The sequence below is a fragment of the Macaca mulatta genome, chromosome 1, assembly GCF_049350105.2.
Source record: "Macaca mulatta isolate MMU2019108-1 chromosome 1, T2T-MMU8v2.0, whole genome shotgun sequence".
Taxonomy (NCBI): Eukaryota; Metazoa; Chordata; class Mammalia; order Primates; family Cercopithecidae; genus Macaca; species Macaca mulatta.
Genome location: NC_133406.1, coordinates 214093553 through 214112500, shown reverse-complemented (window position 1 = coordinate 214112500; position 18948 = coordinate 214093553). Strand labels below are relative to the sequence as shown.

Below are 18948 nucleotides of genomic sequence, written 5' to 3'. Positions count from 1 at the left end.
GAATCTGTCTCAAAAAAACAAAACAAAACAAAGCAAACAAAAAAACCCAAACTAACTACATTATGTTATGGTGCCCTGCTCCTATCTTAGACTTTCTAAGAATCAAGAAAGCCTTCTTCTGGCCGGATGTGGTGGCTCACGCCTGTAATCCCAGCACTTTGGGAGGCCGAGGTGGGCAGATCACTTGAGGTCAGGAGTTCAAGACCAACCCGGCCAACATGGTGAAATCCCATCTCTACTAAAAATATAAAAATTAGCCAGGCATGGTAGCACGCATCTGCCGTGCCAGCTACTTGGGAAGCTGAGGCAGGAGAATATCTTGAACTAGAAGGCAAAGGTTGCAGTGAGCTGAGATTGCACCACTGCACTTCAGCCTGGGCAACAGAACAAGACTGTCTCCAAAAAATAAGTAAAATTAAAATGAAAAGAAAGCCTTCTTACTCTCCTCTCAATCTAATTCCACCCTAGTCTCTGGCAGAAAAGAATTGTCTTAAATGAGAAAAGACTGTGAACTGGACCAATTTCCAGGCTCATTGACCAAGTTTAGGTTTTCTTAACCTGATTCCACTCTTAGTTCCTTGAAATTCTTCACCCTGTTCACAGGGTCCACCTCATCCCTGCTGTGTGGGGAGTGGAAAAGGCAGGTTTCTGCAAAGAAGGTCCCCCTCCTCTCAGAATCCCCCTAGTCCCACCTACCCACTGAGTCAGGAGCCAGGAATGTCTGTGGGGGCAGCAGACAGGTATGTCACCCTGGGGGTGTCAGAGGCTGATTCATCTCTCATCTCCACCCAATCTTCTCCTTACAGCTCTCTGGGAACTATAACCCTTTGTCTAGAAATAAAAGAGTAAAATCCAGGACTCTGGGCTGGGCACGGTGGCTCACACCTGTAAATCCAGCACTTTGGGAGGCCGAGGTGGGTGGATCACAAGGTCAGGAGTTCAAGACCAACCTGGCCAAGATGGTGAAACCTGGTCTCTACTAAAAATACAAAAATTAGCCGGGCGTGGTGGCAGGTGCCTGTAATCCTAGCTACTAGGGAGGCTGAGGCAGAGAATTGCTTGAACCCAGGAGGCAGATGTTGCAGTGAGCCAAGATAGTGTCACAGCACTCCAGCCTGGGCGACACAGCAAGACTAGGACTGAAAAAAAAAAAAAAAATTCTGGGACTCTGAAAAGCATCAAGTCTTCAAATCGGTGGTGGGCTAGGTACAGGATTGAATATATATTATGGTATTAAAGAAATATTTGTTGAAAGAAAGAAGGCAGGGAGACATTCTCTCCCTTTTCTCCTCTAGAGTAAACCTAATCTGAGATTTTCTTGTCTGTACAGAGGAGTGACTTTTAGCTCAAAAAAGATTATGTGAAACTTTTATCTCAGAAAAGATTATGTGACTAGGTGAGGTGGCTCACACCTGTAATCCTAGCACTTTGGGAGGCCAAGGCAGGCAGATTGCTGGAGCCCAGGAATTCAAGACCAGCCTGGGCAACATAGCGAGACCCCATCTCTATCAAAAAGAATAAATTATGTGACCTTTGAGATTACTGATATTATGATTTATGAGTTGAGGGAAATTTTTTTTTTTTTTTGAGATGGAGTCTCGCTCTGTTGCCCAGGCTGGAGTGCAGTGGCGCAATCTCGGCTCACTGCAAGCTCCGCCTCCCAGGTTCATGCCATTCTCCTGCCTCAGCCTCCCTAGTAGCTGGGACTACAGGTGCCTACCACCACGCCCGGCTAATTTTTTGTATTTTTAGTAGAGACAGGGTTTCACTGTGTTAGCCAGGAGTCTTGATCTCCTGACCTCGTGATCCGCCCAACCTCGGCCTCCCGAAGTGCTGGGATTATAGGCGTGAGCTACCACGCCCAGCCATAGTTGAAGGAAATCTTAACCCATGTCCCAGTCTCCCTTCTCTGCTGTTTCTGTGACTCCACAAAGCAACGTGCAGGCTCCAGGATTAATATATAGGAAGAACTTGGAGGTGATAATTCAGTGCAAAGGGAGGCACTGGGGACGTTCCTGGAAGCTAAACTGACATAGCAAGCACACTGCATTAGACTTCACATTTGGCCGGGTGCTCATGCCTATAATCCCAGCACTCTGGGAGGCTGAGGCAGGAGGATAGCCTGAGCTCAGGAGTTCCAGACCAGCCCGGGCAAGATAGCGAAACCCCATCTCTACAAAAAATACAAAAATTAATCAGGCATGGGGGTATGGGCCTATAGTCCCAGCTACTCAGTAGGCTGAGGTGGAAGATGGCTTGAGCCCGGTAGGTGGAAGTTGCAGTGAGCCTGGGCGACAGTGCAAGATCCTGTCTTCAAAAAAAAAAAAAATTCAAGTTTATTTGGCATGGCTACGAAGGGGCCTCTCATGTCCCTTCTCCACAACTGCTTCAGAGTTTTAGAATGAGGAGGAAAAAAAAGCCCTTGCCGTGTATTCTCATCCAGAGTAATTTACCAATACTGTCTTTTTTTACTGTCTTTTTTCCACCTCAGTTGGCCCCTAAATCCCCACCCCATTCCGTCACAGCCTGTCTTGGCCCACCTCGACACCTGGGCTGAGTTAGCTCCCTGGCTGGAAAAGGTCACACTGGGCTCGAAATGAGGCACATGGGTTTCCCCATCTTTAGCAGGCCTGATGCCATGAAGGTATGTGCTGCAACTCCTAAATGGGACAAGAAAAGACAGTGAACGGCCCAGATCAGGCTGGGTAAGTAAAGGCTCAAAAGCCAGAGACAAGAAAAGAGAGAGGAGGGGACTAGTGTTTTGCTAGAGAATTTCCCTCCAGGATTCCAGGATAATTGGGCCACTTCACTGCTTTCAAAATTGGTGTGATCCTTAAAAGTGCTTCAGTGGGTCTGAAGCCACTCCTCTCCCCACTTAGGATTCTTGAGAAAGGGACAGAGAATTCCTCAAATCGACCTCCCCTTTCTCTTTCCCACAGATCCTAATGGGACCATACTTCCTATATTCTCAGCCACCAGCGGGTGGGCATTTTGCTAATCCAGGCAGAAAGGATGTGCTTCAGCTCTGTGGGCTTTAGGGCCTCATCCTCACGCATAAGCCTCTTAGTCAGGCTGGAAACCTTTCCAATTACCTATGGTCCCTGCTAAGTTCTTCCAATTCTATACTGTCTTCCAATTGTTGAGGTCCCCAATTCAGAGCCAAGAAATGCATATAACCTAATGTCATTGGTTAGTAGGGATGACCAGGAAGGTCCCTTCTAAGGCACTCAGAGAGGTCTTCCTCCCTCCCGAAGTTGTAGAGAATTGTCAAGTGAAGTCTGGAGATGAGAAGAGCAATTTCAGACACTATCAGTGAGATGTAAAGTGGTATCTTTTTTGGAAAGCATTTTGGCAACATGAATCCCGAACCTGGAATATGTCAATTATTTCATTTCCAGGACTACCTCACAAGTTAAAAATCAGAGATTCAGACAATGATTTTAGTACAAAGATGTTAATTATCACACTATTTACAAAAGTAAAAATTGATGATGACTTGTAGGCTAGTAGTAGGCTAACCACGGGAGTATGGATAGGTAAACAATGTTATAGCCAAACCATAGACTATTACCATGGTGACATTACAAAGGTTATTTACTTGATTGTTTCAGACAGGGTCTCACTCTATTGCCCAGGCTAGAGTGCAGTGGCACGATCATAGCTCACTGCAGCCTCCATGTCCTGGCTTGAGTGATCCCCCCACATCAGCCTCCCAGAGTGCTGGAATTATAGGAATTGTATCTGTTTTTTATTACATGGAATGGTGTTAACTGAAAAAGGCAGGATATAACACAATCATAAAATATCGCACTTATATAAATGCAATATCCATCCCTAGTATACAAAAATAAGACTGAAAGAATATACAAAATACCTCCAGATGTTTACAGAGATGAGAAAAAAAGAGAATACACAAAATATAGATTTGAATATAGAATTTATTTTTCTTTTAAACAGATGACCCCACAGAAAGCTTCTGTTATGGGATCCTGGGTGACTCATTTGCTCTTTTCATTTTCGTGTTTGTTTTTTTTTTGAGATGGACTTTTGATCTTGTTACCCAGGCTGGAGTGCAATGGCGCGATCTCAGCTCACTAAAACCTCTGCCTCTCGGGTTCAAGCAATTCTCCTGCTTCAGTCTCCCAAGTAGCTGGAATTACAGGCACATGCTACCATGCCCTGCTAATTTTTCTGCATTTTTAGCAGAGACAGGTTTTCGCCATGTTGGCCAGGCTGGTCTTACACTCCCGACCTCAGATGATCTGCCCGCCTTGGCCTCCCAAAGTGCTGGGATTACAGACATGAGCCACCATGCTTGGCCTTCTCTTTCATTTTCTAAGTTTTTTACTTTCCTGTATTAGGAAATTTTAAAATAATCTTAAGGATGACTGCCACATGCCAGCCATAATGGAGGATGGTCTTTCTTCTACCCTAGACATTTCACACTGCACAGGCCTCACTTGGATCTGACATCTTCCTTTCTGCACTGTGCAGATCCCCTCAGTATATGCAGAGAACAGAAAATCACTTTGCTGCCAGTGGAAGGTAGACAGAAGCTACATTTACTGGGGAAGAAAATACCCTTGCTGTCAAACCATGGCCTGAAAATAAAGGCCCTGAATTATTTCCACCTATCCCCACTCGATGGCTGCAGAAAATGCTGAGGGTGCTTGCATATGAGGCCATAAAGTTGTAAAGGATGCCTTCCAGCCCCCATTTGGTTTGTTTTGGTGAGGGCTGGGGCCTCTGTGATGGGCAAGCATCAAAACCCATGACCACAGCCATTGGTACTGCTTTCAAAAGCATAGCACCCACCCTAACGCCCTGATAAAGGATTTGTCCAGTAGTCTGGGCGTCAGGATTCCTGGGCTCTAGGCCCCACAGGTGATTCACAGCTAGCCCCAGGCTGTGCCTCCTGGCCTCAGTTTCCCTGGCTTGCTCTATTGGTACTTCCTGCCTACTCTGTGGGGTGTTAATAGGGGTGAGGTGCTTTGAACTTCTCAGATGAAAGAGGCCGGGAAGCAGCACCCAGTTATTATCCCCTATAGAGCCAGGCGTGGGAGCTGAGGTTGCTTTCATACTGTTCCAGTCACAGTAGCCTCCTCATATCCCCTCATTCGTCTGCCTTTGGCTCTGGCTGTCACAACCAGAAAGCAAAGCACAGTCAGTCCTATTTCAATGCTGTTTCAGAACAGATGTCCCTAAATGAATGTGCCAACTGCACAAACCACTGGTGAACTATCTATGATTTAGTAATACTTTATAGGTGCCTAATTTCTTTCTCCTGATTGGCTGCAAAACCTGTGGGACAAGGACTGTGACTTCTCACCAATAAATATACCAAAGGAGGAATACTCACAATTTAGTCAGCAAAACAGCTTATGAGAGAGCCAGGCTGACCAAAGTTCAAACTTCTCATCTTTCTGCTTCTTCACTGTAACATGGGTAATGGCTTATTAATTCTCCCCATCTTGTCTATCTCTAATGAGGATTATGTGTGGAAGCACTCTAAAATACCAAGCACTTCATGTGTGTTAAAAAGTCCAAATGTGGCCAGGTGCGGTGGCTCACACCTGTAATCCCAGCACTTTGGGAGGCCAAGGCGGGTAGATCACGAGGTCAGTAGTTCAAGACCAGCCCGAACAACATGGTGAAACCCCGACACTACTAAAAATACAAAAATTAGCCAGGCGTGTTGGCGGGCACCTGTAATCCCAGCTACTCGGGAGGCTGAGGCAGAGAATTGCTTGAACCTGGGAAGCAGAGGTTGCAGTGAGCCAAGATTGCGCCACTGGACTCCAGCCTGGGCAACAGAGAGAGACTTTATCTCAAAAAAAAAAAAAAAAAAAGTCCAAATGTATGCAAATAAAACTTGGCATAACAGTCTTGCCCAGGGCATCAGTCCTGCCCCTTCTAACACCAGGTTACAACTGCAAAAAGTAAGGCTGGGGTGCCACCTACTGGTTGAAAAATATATGAACTGCATCCAGCCAGTTGCAAGAAGAGCAAAGAAAAAACTTCAAGCCCTCTTAATTTTTGCCACACTCTCATAGGAACTGCCATATTATATATTAATATTTTTCTTTACACAACTTACATATTTTTTTTAGATGGAGTCTCGCTGTGTCGCCCAGGTTGGAATGTAATGGCACAATCTTGGCTCACTGCAACCTCTGCCTCCCGGGTTCAAGAATTCTTCTCCCTGAGCCTCCCTAGTAGCTGGGATTATAGGCATGCAACACCATGCCCAGCTAATTTTTGTGTTTTTAGTAGAGAGGGGTTTCACCATGTTGGCCAGGCTGGTCTCGAACTCCTGACCTCATGTGATCCGCCCACATCAGCCTTCCAATGTGCTGGGCTTACAGGCATGAGTCAACGTGCCCAGCCTTGTATTTCATTTTTGAAGCAAACCTTTTTTTTTGAGACAAAGTCTCACTCTGTCACCAGGCTGGAGTGCAGTGGCACAATCTCAGTTCACTGTAACCTCTGACTCCTGGGTTCAAACAATTCTCCTGCCTCAGCTTCCCAAGTAGCTAGAACTACAGGCATGCACCACCATGCCCAGCTAATTTTTACATTTTTTTGGTAGAGACAGGGTTTCACCATGTTGGCCAGGATGGTCTTGATCTCTTGACCTTGTGATCTGCTGGCTTCGGCCTCCCAAGGTGCTGGGATTACAGGCATGAGACACCGTGCCCGGCCTTGAAGTAAACTTTTAACCACTACTGTAAATAGAAAACTAGTCAACACTTGTCAAAAATAGAATAAAGCCATAAAACAAATAAAATGAATATAAAACATTAATAAAGGTCTAGCCAGGAATTGTTGCCTGTGAAAGCTGAGTTTGAGGCTCTGTTAAAACTGAAAATATTGGGACACAGTGGCTCACACCTGTAGTCCCAGTTACTCAGGCGTCTCAGGTGGGAGGACTGCTTGAGCCTAGGAGTTTGAGTCCAGCCTGGGCCATATAGTGAGACCTCATTTTTTTTTTTTTTTTTTTTTTTTTTGAGACAGAGTCTCGCTCTGTCACCCAGGCTGGAGTGCAGTGGCGCGATCTCGGCTCACTGCAAGCTCCGCCTCCCGGGTTCACGCCATTCTCCTGCCTCAGCCTCCCAAGCAGCTGGGATTACAGGCGCCTACCACACACCTGGCTAACTTTTTGTATTTTTAGTAGAGACGGGGTTTCACCGTGTTAATCAGGATGGTCTCGATCTCCTGACCTCGTGATCCGCCCGCCTCGGCCTCCCAAAGTGCTGGGATTACAGGCGTGAGCCACCGCGCCCAGCCGAGACCTCATCTTTTTAAATAACAAACAAACCTGAGAACCAAAAACTGAAGATTAATAGAAACACCTGACTAGAGACTGAATGTCAATCCTATGTGACTGAATGTGAATTATATGCTTTGGGGAAATACTGATTATTCCAAGGGAAGGTGACACTCCCTCATTCTTCCCCAAACCCCTGGGCCCGGAAGACTGAAGAAGAGTTTGGAAGTCACAAAAAGTAGAATATAAACTCTTGTATTGCAGCACATTCCGTCACAGCCTGAGTAGGACCAGTGCTCGACTTTCTGGTGGCAGGGCCCGGAGCTCACAGACACCACTGACAGTATGGTAGGTGTTCTGCTTGGCGCCATGTCTGGCTTTTTGGCCAGAAGTCCTTTGCAGAGCTCAATATCCCCTTGCCAGCCCACCAGCTCTCGCTGGGAGGACTTGCTCTTGGGTCTGCAGCCTGCTTCAGGAGCCTCCACTTTCCCCAGTGCTGGGTTATGCATCCTGCTCTCCAGGATCCACCTTGTTGCTATAGCTGCATGGCTTCCTGCTCCACTGACTGGTTCGAGGGTGCCAGGTACTTCTCCTGGATGCCCAGTGTGCTGAGGAGGGGTGCGTCAAGGCTGATAGCATAGGCAGAGGATGGGGAGCTGGTCTGGGCAGGATGTGACTTCCGCTGATGCCTACACTCCAACCATGTTCATCCCTCTCTTCCTCATAAATTATAGGGACCAATCAAGTATGAGAAGCCTCCAAAAACATCCAGACTCAAATGCTCCTCCTCTATATGCCTCTTCCACACACTGCTGCGGATCAAAGGACTGAAGAGCGCTAACCTTCCAATGTTGTGTTATGGTACATGCTCTGGAGCCAGACCAAGTGGGTTCAAATCCTGATGATGTCTGGGTCTGGGGTCTGACGAGGAGATGGAGGTTAGCCATGGCTAGGTTGGCTATGTTAGGACACCACGGCGGTTCTACTACCAAATGGCTCCAAAGGAAGAAACTGAGATTCTACACCCAGCAAAACCAAGGTTTGAACTGTTCTTCCAAAACATCCCGGGAGAGGGACCTTAGGCCTGTCGCCTCACTTATAAAAGGGCTTGAAATGAGAATTAAATGACCCTGCAAATAAAATACTTAGCCCACCAAATGATGTTCAAGTTACAGACCTTTTTCTTTTTTTTTTTTTTGTTGAGATGGAGTCTCGCTCTGTCACAAAGCTGGAGTGCAGTGGCACGATCTCGGCTCACTGCAACCTCCAACTCCTGGTTCAAGCAACTCTTCTGCTTCAGCCTCCAGAGTAGCTGGGACTACAGGCACCCGCCACCACACCCAGCTAATTTTTGTATTTTTAGTAGAGATGGGGTTTCACCATGTTGGCCAGGATGGTCTCGATCTCCTGACCTCGTGATCTGCCCACCTCTGCCTCCCTAAGTGCTGGGATTACAGGCGTGAGCCACCGTGCCTGGCCCTTACAGACCTTTCTTTACTGTCTCTATGAATCCATCAACCAAAATCCATCTCACCCCTAGTCAGATTGACTCTCAACTGGTGCCCCTTCCCAGTGACTTTTCCACAGCAGATACTGCCTTATTTCTGTGCAAGCTGGCCCTGAAGATCACTGGGGATCAGTGAAATCCACCTTGCTTATCTCTGACCTAATGCCCACATTCCTGAGTAGGGCATACAAAGCCTCACCTCCTACCTGCCTACCTGTCTGGCCCCACTGCTGCTCCCCTCTCTGAGTCCTTGCCCTGCTCACAAGTCATGTCATCCTACTTTTTTTTTTGAGATGGAGTCTCACTCTGTCACCCAGGCTGAAGTACTGTGGCGCCATCTTGGCTCACTGCAACCTCCACCTCCTGGGTTCAAGCGATTCTCCTGCCTCAGCCTCCCAAGTAGCTGGAACTACAGGCGTGCACTACCACACCCAGCTAATTTTTGTATTTTTTAAACAGAAACATGGCTTCACCATTTGGCCAGGTGATCTGGACTCAGGTGATCTGCCCCCACTTGGCCTCCCAAGGTGCTGGGATTACAAGCGTGAGCCACCATGCCCAGCCCCTACTTTTTGTCAAAAATAAATTTCTATACTTAAAAAAAAAAAAAAAAAAGAGAGATGGGGTCTCACTATGTTGCCCAGTCTGGTCTCAAACTCCTGGCCTTGAGCAATCCTCCCACCTTTTAACTCCCAACACGTTGGAATTACAGGCATGAAGCCATTACACTTGGCCCATGCCATCTTATTTGCAACCCTCAAAACCTGTCTCAACTTTGAACCTCTATGCCTTTGCATATACTGTTCTCTTTAACTTGAATTCCCTTTCCTTCTTCATTAGACTGGCTAACCCTCACCTTGAAATGATGCAACTCACGTGCCACGACTCCATAAAGCTTTCCTTACCCACCTACCCTTCAGCAGAGCTGACCGCTCCCTTCTTTGTATCAGTCCCTACTCTCTTATAGCGAGCTGCTGAATCTTTTTTTTTTTTTGAGACGGAGTCTTGCTCTGTCACCCAGACTGGAGTGCAGTGGCACAGTCTCGGCTCACTGCAAGTTCCGCCTCCTGGGTTCATGCCATTCTCCTGCCTCAGCTTCCCAAGTAGCGGACACTACAGGCACCCGCCATCACGCCCAGCTAATTTGTTGTATTTTTAGTTGAGACAGGGTTTCACCGTGTGAGCCAGGATGGTCTCGATCTCCTGACCTTATGATCCGCCCACCTCGGCCTCCCAAAGTGCTGGGATTACAGGCGTGAGCCACCGCACCCTGCTGAGAGCTGCTGAATCTTAAGTGGGTTAGGGTTGGGGCAGAATCTAAAATCAGCACAAATGTATATGGTTAAAAATACCCTTGAAAATTCCTCAAATTATTTGTTAAATGCAGCATACATGGTTTTGTGAATAGAACCCTTTATATATATGAATACATAAAGTAACATACAGATGCTCCATGACTTATGATGGGGTTACATCCTGATAAACCCATCCCAAATCAAAAATATCTTAAGTCGAAAATGCAGGCCGGGCGCGGTGGCTCAAGCCTGTAATCTCAGCACTTTGGGAGGCCGAGACGGGCGGATCATGAGGTCAGGAGATCGAGACCATCCTGGCTAATACGGTGAAACCCCGTCTCTACTAAAAAATACAAAAAACTAGCCGGGCGAAGTGGCGGGTGCCTGTAGTCCCAGCTACTCGGGAGGCTGAGGCAGGAGAATGGCATGAACCCGAGAGGAGGAGCTTGCAGTGAGCTGAGATCCGGCCACTGCACTCCAGCCTGGGTGACAGAGCAAGACTCCGTCTCAAAAAAAAAAAAAAAAAAAAAGAAAAAGAAAATGCATTTAATACACATAACCTACCACACATCAGTTTAGTCTCACCTACCTTCAATATTCTTAGAACACTTACGTTAGCCTGCATTTGGGCAAAATTATCTAACACAAAGCCTGTTTTATAATAAAAATATCTCATGTAATTTACTGAATACTGTACTGAAAGTGAAAGAATGATTGATAGGTACCCAAAGTACAATTTCTACTGAATGCATACAGCTTTCACGCCATTGTAAAGTTGAACCATCTTAGGTTGGGAACCATGTGCACGGTGTACAAAATATTACAACACTATTTAAATTGCTCCTCCCAGCCTAGGCTGCATGGTGAAACCCCATCTCTACTGAAAAAAAAAAAAAAAAAAAAAAGGCGAGGTGTGCTGGCTCACACCTGTGGCTCACCCAGCACTTTGGGAGGCCGAGGCTGAGGCGTCTCAAAGAGACAGAGTCTCGCTCTGTCGCCCAGGCTGGAGTGCAGTGGCATGATCTCGGCTCACTGCAAGTTTCATCTCCTGGGTTCACACCATTCTCCTGTCTCGGCCTCCCCAGCAGCTGGGACTACAGGTGCATGCTGCCACACCCAGCTAATTTTTTGTATTTTTAGTAGAGACGGGTTTCACCTTGTTAGCCAGGATGGTCTTGATCTCCTGACCTTGTGATCCGCCCGCCTCAGCCTCCCAAAGTGCTCGGATTACAGGCGTGAGCCACCGCGCTCGGCCAAAAGTCCATCTTAAATTTAAAAAACAAAAAATTGCTCCTCCCCTCCCTTGCTGAGCACATGCAGTCCAATTGGCCTACATTAACTGCAGGTGTGACACAGCTCCTTAGTACCTTCACCAGAGACTGCACACTCTACTACCATTATTTGTAAGTCATTCATCCAACCCCTGCCCCATGAGCTTTGTTTCCCACATATGGCTTGACACAGATCAGTAAGTGTTGGCTGGAATTCTTTTCCTCTGTACCCTAAGACTCTGAGTCCCCCTTGTCTCCAGCATGCTGCGTAGATGCTGAATCTGTGACAGCATCAGTCTAGAGGGCCTGGACTTTCCTGTCCTGTTTCACGCATGGCCTCTGTGACCTGATGGACACCTCTTGGCTCCAGCCTCACTAGTCACTAACCAAGCTCCAAAGTCTGGCTACCTCTTGGATAGCTCTGGATGTCCCATGGACCCCTGAACACAGCACATCTGCCAGCTCTTGTCCCTTTTATCCGTGTGAAAAACCTGCCCCCTCCTCCTTTTCCTGCCTCAGTGATTAGTAAAACCACCCATGCACTGTCTAAGCCAGAGATGTGGGAAGCTAAATTCTGCTCCAGCTCCATCTACCCATTCAGTCACTGACTCTTATAGTCTATCTCCTTAGTATTTTTCCATTCCACACCTTTCTATTCTCACTACAAATTTTTCATCCCTTCTCAACTAACAAGACTGTAAAACTCTTCTGCCCCCAATCACATCCCTTAAATGCATTTTCCACAATTGCAGGGGCTTTCCTGAAATGTACATGTGATCGTGTCATACCCTGTTCAACAGTACTGCTTGAATAGTGGCTCCCACTGCCCACTCATGAACTGAAGTCCACATTCCTTAGTAGGGCACTCAGGCCCCTCCCTCGGCAGCCCTGCCTGCACCCCTGCAAAGTCCTTTCCTCTTCACATGCAACACACCAGGCAACTGGACCTCCTGCATCTCTCCCAAATGACCAATGCCCTCTCATTTCTGGACCTCTGTATTTGTTGCTCCTACTGCTCAATATCGTCCCTTGTCCTCAGTACAACCAACTCTGAAGCCAAGGGACCACCTTTGCACATGAGAGACAGTCATCAGGAAGCCCAACTGATCAATATGAATCAGTCATCCACAGGTGGGTGCAGTGGCTCACGTCTGTAATCCCAGCACTTTGGGAAGCTGAGGCGGGTGGATCACCTGAGGTCAGGAGTTCCAGATCAGCCTGGCCAACATGGTGAAACCCCGTCTCTACTAAAAATACAAAAATTAGCTGGGCACAGTGGCACATGCCTGTAATCCCAGCTACTCGGGAAGCTGAGGCAGAAGAATCACTTGAACCTGGGAGGCAGAGGTTACAGTGAGCCAAGACTGCGACACTGTGCAATCCAGCGTGGGCAACAAGAGGGAAACTCCCTCTCAAAAAAAAAAAAAAGGTCACCCAGAAGGATGATGACTGTACCTCCTGTGGCCATTCCTGAGCCCCATGTCTCACCCTCTCCGCTATGGCCAGGAAGCTGGCAAGGATACGAAGAGAAATGGAAGTCGGCTCCCATTGCGGCAGACATCATGGCCTCTAGGCTTCGCTGCTCTTGGGCTCCGAAACAGTATCCATTGGCTTTATCTACAGCCTGCAGGACTCGCTGGATGCTCTCCTTGTCCTGAGCAGGGAGGAGAGAAACAGTTTTGTGAGTGAAACAGAAGTGTGTAAAACTGCTTGCAATCTCTAAATACACCTTCCTCCATCTTGCCTCTGTATGTGTAGCTTTCTTGGCCTGGAGTAGTTCTACATGTCCCCAAAGGCTGGATAAATCCCATGTTTTCTGACCACCAACTCACTCAGATTAGAACAGATAAGGTCCCCTATGCACATCCATAGTCCCCTGGGTTTACATCTATTGTACATGTAATAAATGCCTATTAACTCACCTGCCTCCCCTACTAAACTAAGCACCTCTTAGGGCCAGATCATCTGTCGCAGTATTCCCAGTGCCTGGCACAGTACTTCTCTTAAGCAGATATCCAATAAATATGCATGGTTTTTTTTTTGTTTTTTTTTTTTTTTTTGAGACGGAGTCTCGCTCTGTCGCCCAGGCTGGAGTGCAGTGGCCGGATCTCAGCTCACTGCAAGCTCCGCCTCCTGGGTTTACGCCATTCTCCTGCCTCAGCCTCCCGAGTAGCTGGGACTACAGGCGCCCGCCACCTTGCCCGGCTAGTTTTTTTTTTTTGTATTTTTTAGTAGAGACGGGGTTTCACCGTGTTAGCCAGGATGGTCTCGATCTCCTGACCTCGTGATCCGCCCGTCTCGGCCTCCCAAAGTGCTGGGATTACAGGCTTGAGCCACCGCGCCCGGCCATATGCATGTTTTAAATCTATAACTGGGCCAGGCGCAGTGGTTCACGCCTGTAAAGCCCAGCACTTTGGGAGGCTGAGGCAGGTGGATCACTTGAGGTCAGGAGTTTGAGACCAGCCTGGCCAACATGGTGAAACCCTGTCTCTACTAAAAATACAAAAATTAGCTGGGCATGATGACAGATGCCTGTAATCCCAGTTACTTGTGAGGGTGAGGCAGGAGAATCGGTTGAACCCAGGAGGCGGAGGTTGCAGTGAGCTAAGATCACACCACTGCACTCCATCCTGGGCGACAGAGTGAGATTTCTGTCACACACACAAAAAAAACTATAACTGTTTCCTCATCCATATACAGTAATAAAAACAGTCTATATATCACATGGTGGGAAGGACAAACCAAAATTACATATGTCTAGTCCTTAGCAAAGTGCCCAGCACAGAAAGCCATAAATAAGAGGTAACTATTATGATTGATATTATAGAGTTCATCTCCTCATATAAGCGTGGCATTAGAAGTGAGGAGACAAGTTAGCTCAAGTTCACCCACTGCAGAAAGGAATCTAACATGTACCTGCGTCTCCCAGGTTATCTCTGCAGGGTAAAGGTGAGAGGCACAGGGGTTGGGTACCACTTTGCAAAGTCAACAGACAGTTGCCCAGTTGAATGGGCTTAAGAGACTTGTCCCTGGTCCTGGTCAAGTTTCTTGCTGATGACTTTCTGAACTCACCCATTTTCACACTGAGGAGGGAACATGTGAAGAGAGGATCCAGCAAAATAGAATAGACAGGCAAAAGTTTGGTCCACTCTCTTTACTGGAATTCTGCCCCTACAGCAGCCCCTGGTCCTGAAACTAAGATTACTCAGTGATAGTCAACCCAGGGCAAAGACCATTGTTTAAGCCCTCAAAGCATCCTGTGCTTTTGGCTTGGTGAATCCCAGGCACTGTCAGAGTCCTGTCTTAGCCCCCAGTACCTGGATGTTCAGAGGGATAAAGGACACCAGGCTATAGTCTTCGATGAGTTGCACTAGCTTCTCATTGAGCTGGCGGTAGTGGCGGAAGAAAGGGTCAGAAGCCAGGTGGTCAAGCAGGTAGGAGAGGTCCAGAACCTCTGTGTAGTAGTCCAGGTTGAAGGCTAAAGAGAGAAAACTGTGTTCAGGAACAACCAGTATCAGGCTAAAGACCTGAGGACGAGGTTCATTTTTCTTTTTTTCCTTTGTGTATTTATGCACTCAAGTATTACTTGACACAGTAAAATGAAGTTACTAAGAAAAAAAGCTTTTGGTTTTACCCTGCTGGCTGTGCTATTTACTAGCTATATAGGCAGGTACCTATTTCATAGCACTGTTGTGAAGATTAAATGCTATAAACCCCAGTGTCTGGTACAGAGAAGTGCTTGATCAACAACTGCAAACAGGCTGGGGTCAATGGCTCACGCCTGTAATCCCAGCACTTTGGGAGGCCGAGGTGGGTGATCACCTGAGGTCAGGAGTTCAAGACCAGCCAATATGGTGAAACTCCATCTCTACTAAAAATACAAAATTAGACGGACCTGGTGGCACATGCCTGTAATCCCAGCTACTCGGGAGGGTGATACAGGAGAATCACTTGAATCTGGGAGGCAGAGGATGCAGTGAGCCGAGATTGCACCATTGCACTCCAGCCTGGGCAACAGGAGCGAAACTGTCTCAAAAATAAATAAATAAATAAAGTTGCAAATAATGATATCAAACATGGACCAAGAACTGTGTATGGCTGTCCTCACCTCACAGAGCTCACAGTCAGGTCATACCCTCAGGACCTGGCATGTACACTGCAAAGACTCTGTAAATGGTTAAACTGAATAAATGCTACATTCTAGCAGGGTAGCCTCCTGGGTATATCACTTTCCTTTTCTGAGCCAGTTATTTCTTAATGTAAAATAAGGACTAGATGATGCTGAGGTCCCTGATTCGGTTTTATAAATCATTTCCCACTAAAAGAAGTAAGTTGCACCTCCCCCTAGTGGCCTGTTTCTGCCCAGAAAACTTAAGTATCTGGGCTCCTTGGCAGATCTATCCTAAAGTGAGCTGAGGACTCTACATCACTCTATGTCCAGACTAGAAGCTAGCTGGCTCCCTGGACAAGGTCCTGACACCTCCCTTTCCTCCCTACTGCTTATGTGCTGGTCATTTTATCTGTCTTCTCTAGGTTCCTTTGTGGCTAGAGATGCTATTTAGGGAACAATGTCCCCAGTTCAGGAGAGTGCTAATTTTTTTTTTTTTTTTTTTTTTGAGACGGAGTCTCGCTCTGTCGCCCAGGCTGGAGTGCAGTGGCACGATCTCAGCTCACTGCAAGCTCCGCCTCCTGGGTTCACACCATTCTCCTGCCTCAGCCTCCTGAGTAGCTGGGACTACAGGCGCCTGCCACCACGTCTAGCTAATTTTTTTTTTTTTTTTTTTGAGACAGAGTCTCGCACTGCAGCCCAGGCTAGAGTGCAGTGGCGCAATCTCGGCTCACTGCAAGCTCCGCCTCCCGGGTTCACGCCATTCTCCTATCTCAGCCTCCCGAGTAGCTGGGACTACAGGCGCCCGCCACCATGTCCGGCTAATTTTTTGTATTTTTAGTAGAGACGGGGTTTCACCGTGTTAGCCAGGATGGTCTCGATCTCCTGACCTCGTGATCCTCCCGCCTTGGCCTCCCAAAGTGCTGGGATTACAGGCGTTAGCCACCGCGCCCGGCCTGTTATTTTTAGTAGAGATGGGGTTTCACCATGTTAGCCAGGATGGTCTCAATCTCCTGACCTCGTGATCTGCCCGCCTCAGCCTCCCAAAGTGCTGGGATTACAGGTGTGAACCTCCGTGCCTGGCCTAATTTTTTTCTTTCTTTTTTTTTTTTTTTTTGAGATGGAGTTTCACTCTTGTTGCCCAGGCTGGAGTACAATGGTGTGATCTTGGCTCACCACAACCTCCGCCTCCCAGGTTCAAGCGATTGTCCTGCCTCAGCTTCCCGAGTAGCTGGGATTACAGGCATGCGCCACCATGCCTGGCTACTTTTTTGTATTTTTAGTAGAGATGGGGTTTCTCCATGTTGGTCAAGCTGGTCTCGAACTCCTGACCTCTGGTGATCTGCCACCTTGGCCTCCCAAAGTGCTGGGATTACAGACGTGAGCCACCACGCCCGGTCGAGAGTACTAATTTGTCAAGAAAAAAAAACTGGCCACTGGGACTCTAGCCAACTCCCCTCATACCAGCCCGCTTCAATCTTCCCTATTTTGTCCCTGGCCTCCCACCCCTTCTCTGTCTCTCTGCCACGTGAGAATATAGCCTCCTTCTGTGAGGACAGAAGGAGGCTGTCTAGGAGCCAGGAAGCAGGCTCTCACCACACACCAGATCTGCTTGTATCTTGATCTTGGACTTACCAGCCTCCAGAACTGTGAGAAATAAATATTTATTGGCTAAGCCATCTGGTCTATGGTATTTTTGTGATGGCAGCACAAACTGACTAAGACAAGGCCTTTATCCCTACTGGTGCCTCTGCATAGAACAGTCCTCCCTTGGCTGGCTCCTTCTCACCATTCACGTCTCAGCTCAGATGCCACTGCCTCAGAGCAGAAGTGAGAAACTGAGGTCCAGAGAGATGAACTGACTTACCCAGATCACACGGTGATTCAGTGGCAGAGCCAGAATTTAAACTCATGCCTGTTTTACTCCACTCACCTCACTCCCAAATATTCACTGTCGTATCACTTTAATTCCTTTGTAATACCTAACACCATCTGTAGCTCTCTCGTCTCCAAAATCTACACAACGGTATCTAGCACAGAGTGGCACAAAATAAACTGGCAGGAGTCAGAACCTGCCTGTGGCTACTATCAGCAGACCACACAAGTCACCAGAGGCAGCTACCTTCAGCTGAGATGTCTACTTCATTCTAGCCCAGCTACTGCCCTGCTCTTCACCTGGAACAGAAGCTCTTACCCAGCTTCCCATAATGCTCAATGAGGTCCATCTTGGAAAGGAGGTTGATGTGGGGCAGCTCCACGTGCAGCATGGTGGCCAGGGAGGTACACAGTACTGAAATGAACTTGGCAGGGTCTGTGCAGTAGTGAGAATCCACCAGGTGGACGGCAGTCAGCTGGGAGGGAAGAGACAGGGTCAGAGTGGCCTGGAGAAACAGGAATCAGCATTCTCTCATGATAATGAGGGCTTGAGGACAGAGGGGAAGCTTTCCCCATTAGTCTCCTTCTGCCTCTGTTTCTTTCTAATAACTACCCTCGTTTCCTTCTCCCAGGAAATAGGAGGCTTTTTTTTTCCTTACAAGATGTCTTGCACTGAGCCTCCCAGTGGGCAAGGGGTTTAAATCCCATGGCATCTGACTCCACTCTTTCATTTACTTTTGCCCACCAATTTACAACAATCTCCATGCCACTTTCTACATTAACCCCTTCCATACTTCTGAAATCGCCAAGTTGGCTACTAACACCCATTTTACACGTGAGTAAACTGAGGTTCAGACTGATGAACTGACTTATCAACACCACACAGCGAGTCAGTAGCAGAGCCAGATTTTGAACTCATGCCTGTTTTACTCCAAAGCAACTCAGCCCCTACCTCCCTGTGTGACATGGGGGTGTGGCGTCTGTCCTCCCTCTCAGTTACTCCATCCGCAAAATGGTCCTCCCCGCCCTGAGACTCACCCTGAGGTCCCACTGCGCCATTTGGGAGAAGATGCTGCGCAGGGCGCCGTGATGCGTGCAGAGCTCCACCTGTCCCGGGCAGTCGAAGAGGAAGTAGTGGCCGCGGAGGGGGTCCAGCTTGGCACGCAGCCAGTCCAGGTTGGCTTCCAGGTACTCCATGCAGTAGAGCAGTCCGCCGTTGGGACCCAGGCGCAGCGCGTCCATCACGTCGCCCAGCCCCACCAGTTCGCCTACGTCCACGGCACACTCGTACGGCAGCCCCTCGTTGGCCGGGTCCAGGTTCACCACGGCCACGCGCCGGCCCAGCGCGCGCAGGAACTCACTCATGCCCAGACAGTACGTGGTCTTCCCTGAGCCCGGAGGGCCGATCACCGCCTGCCCGAAGGCCGTGGTCGGAGCGGCCCCCGCCATGGGCGGCCCACGGCTCGGAGCAGGTCAGCTCAGAGGGAAAACGGGGCGAGCAGCCGCGCCGGAGACGAGACTGAGGGCGAGGGACCCAGGACGTATACCTCGTTGGCGGCCAGCGTCACTCGCCTCAGGCGGAACAGCGGGGACAGCGTCGCCAACGGGCCGGTACTAACTAGACT

The 18948-nt window shown here is 48.2% G+C and overlaps 1 protein-coding gene and 1 long non-coding RNA gene across 11 annotated transcripts in view; one reads left to right on the top strand and one right to left on the bottom strand.

Moving 5' to 3' along the window:
* Positions 1-7616, top strand: part of LOC144335125 (uncharacterized) — a 17428-nt gene extending 9812 nt beyond the window's left edge. The window contains exon 3 of the long non-coding RNA XR_013405585.1: positions 7532-7616. This is a non-coding gene — a long non-coding RNA (uncharacterized LOC144335125). The remainder of the gene's footprint in view (positions 1-7531) is intronic.
* GPN2 (GPN-loop GTPase 2) overlaps positions 1-18948 on the bottom strand; it is a 26746-nt gene extending 7798 nt beyond the window's left edge. The window contains exons 1-5 of one of the 10 annotated variants that reach the window (XM_077994161.1): positions 18362-18948; positions 17643-17799; positions 14658-14818; positions 12643-12994; positions 7509-8579 (exon numbers count right to left, since the gene is read on the bottom strand). In XM_077994161.1, the coding sequence (XP_077850287.1) occupies positions 12689-12994; positions 14658-14818; positions 17643-17799; positions 18362-18772 (1035 nt within the window). In that variant the 5' untranslated portion in view covers positions 18773-18948 and the 3' untranslated portion in view covers positions 7509-8579; positions 12643-12688. 10 annotated transcript variants of the gene reach the window in all.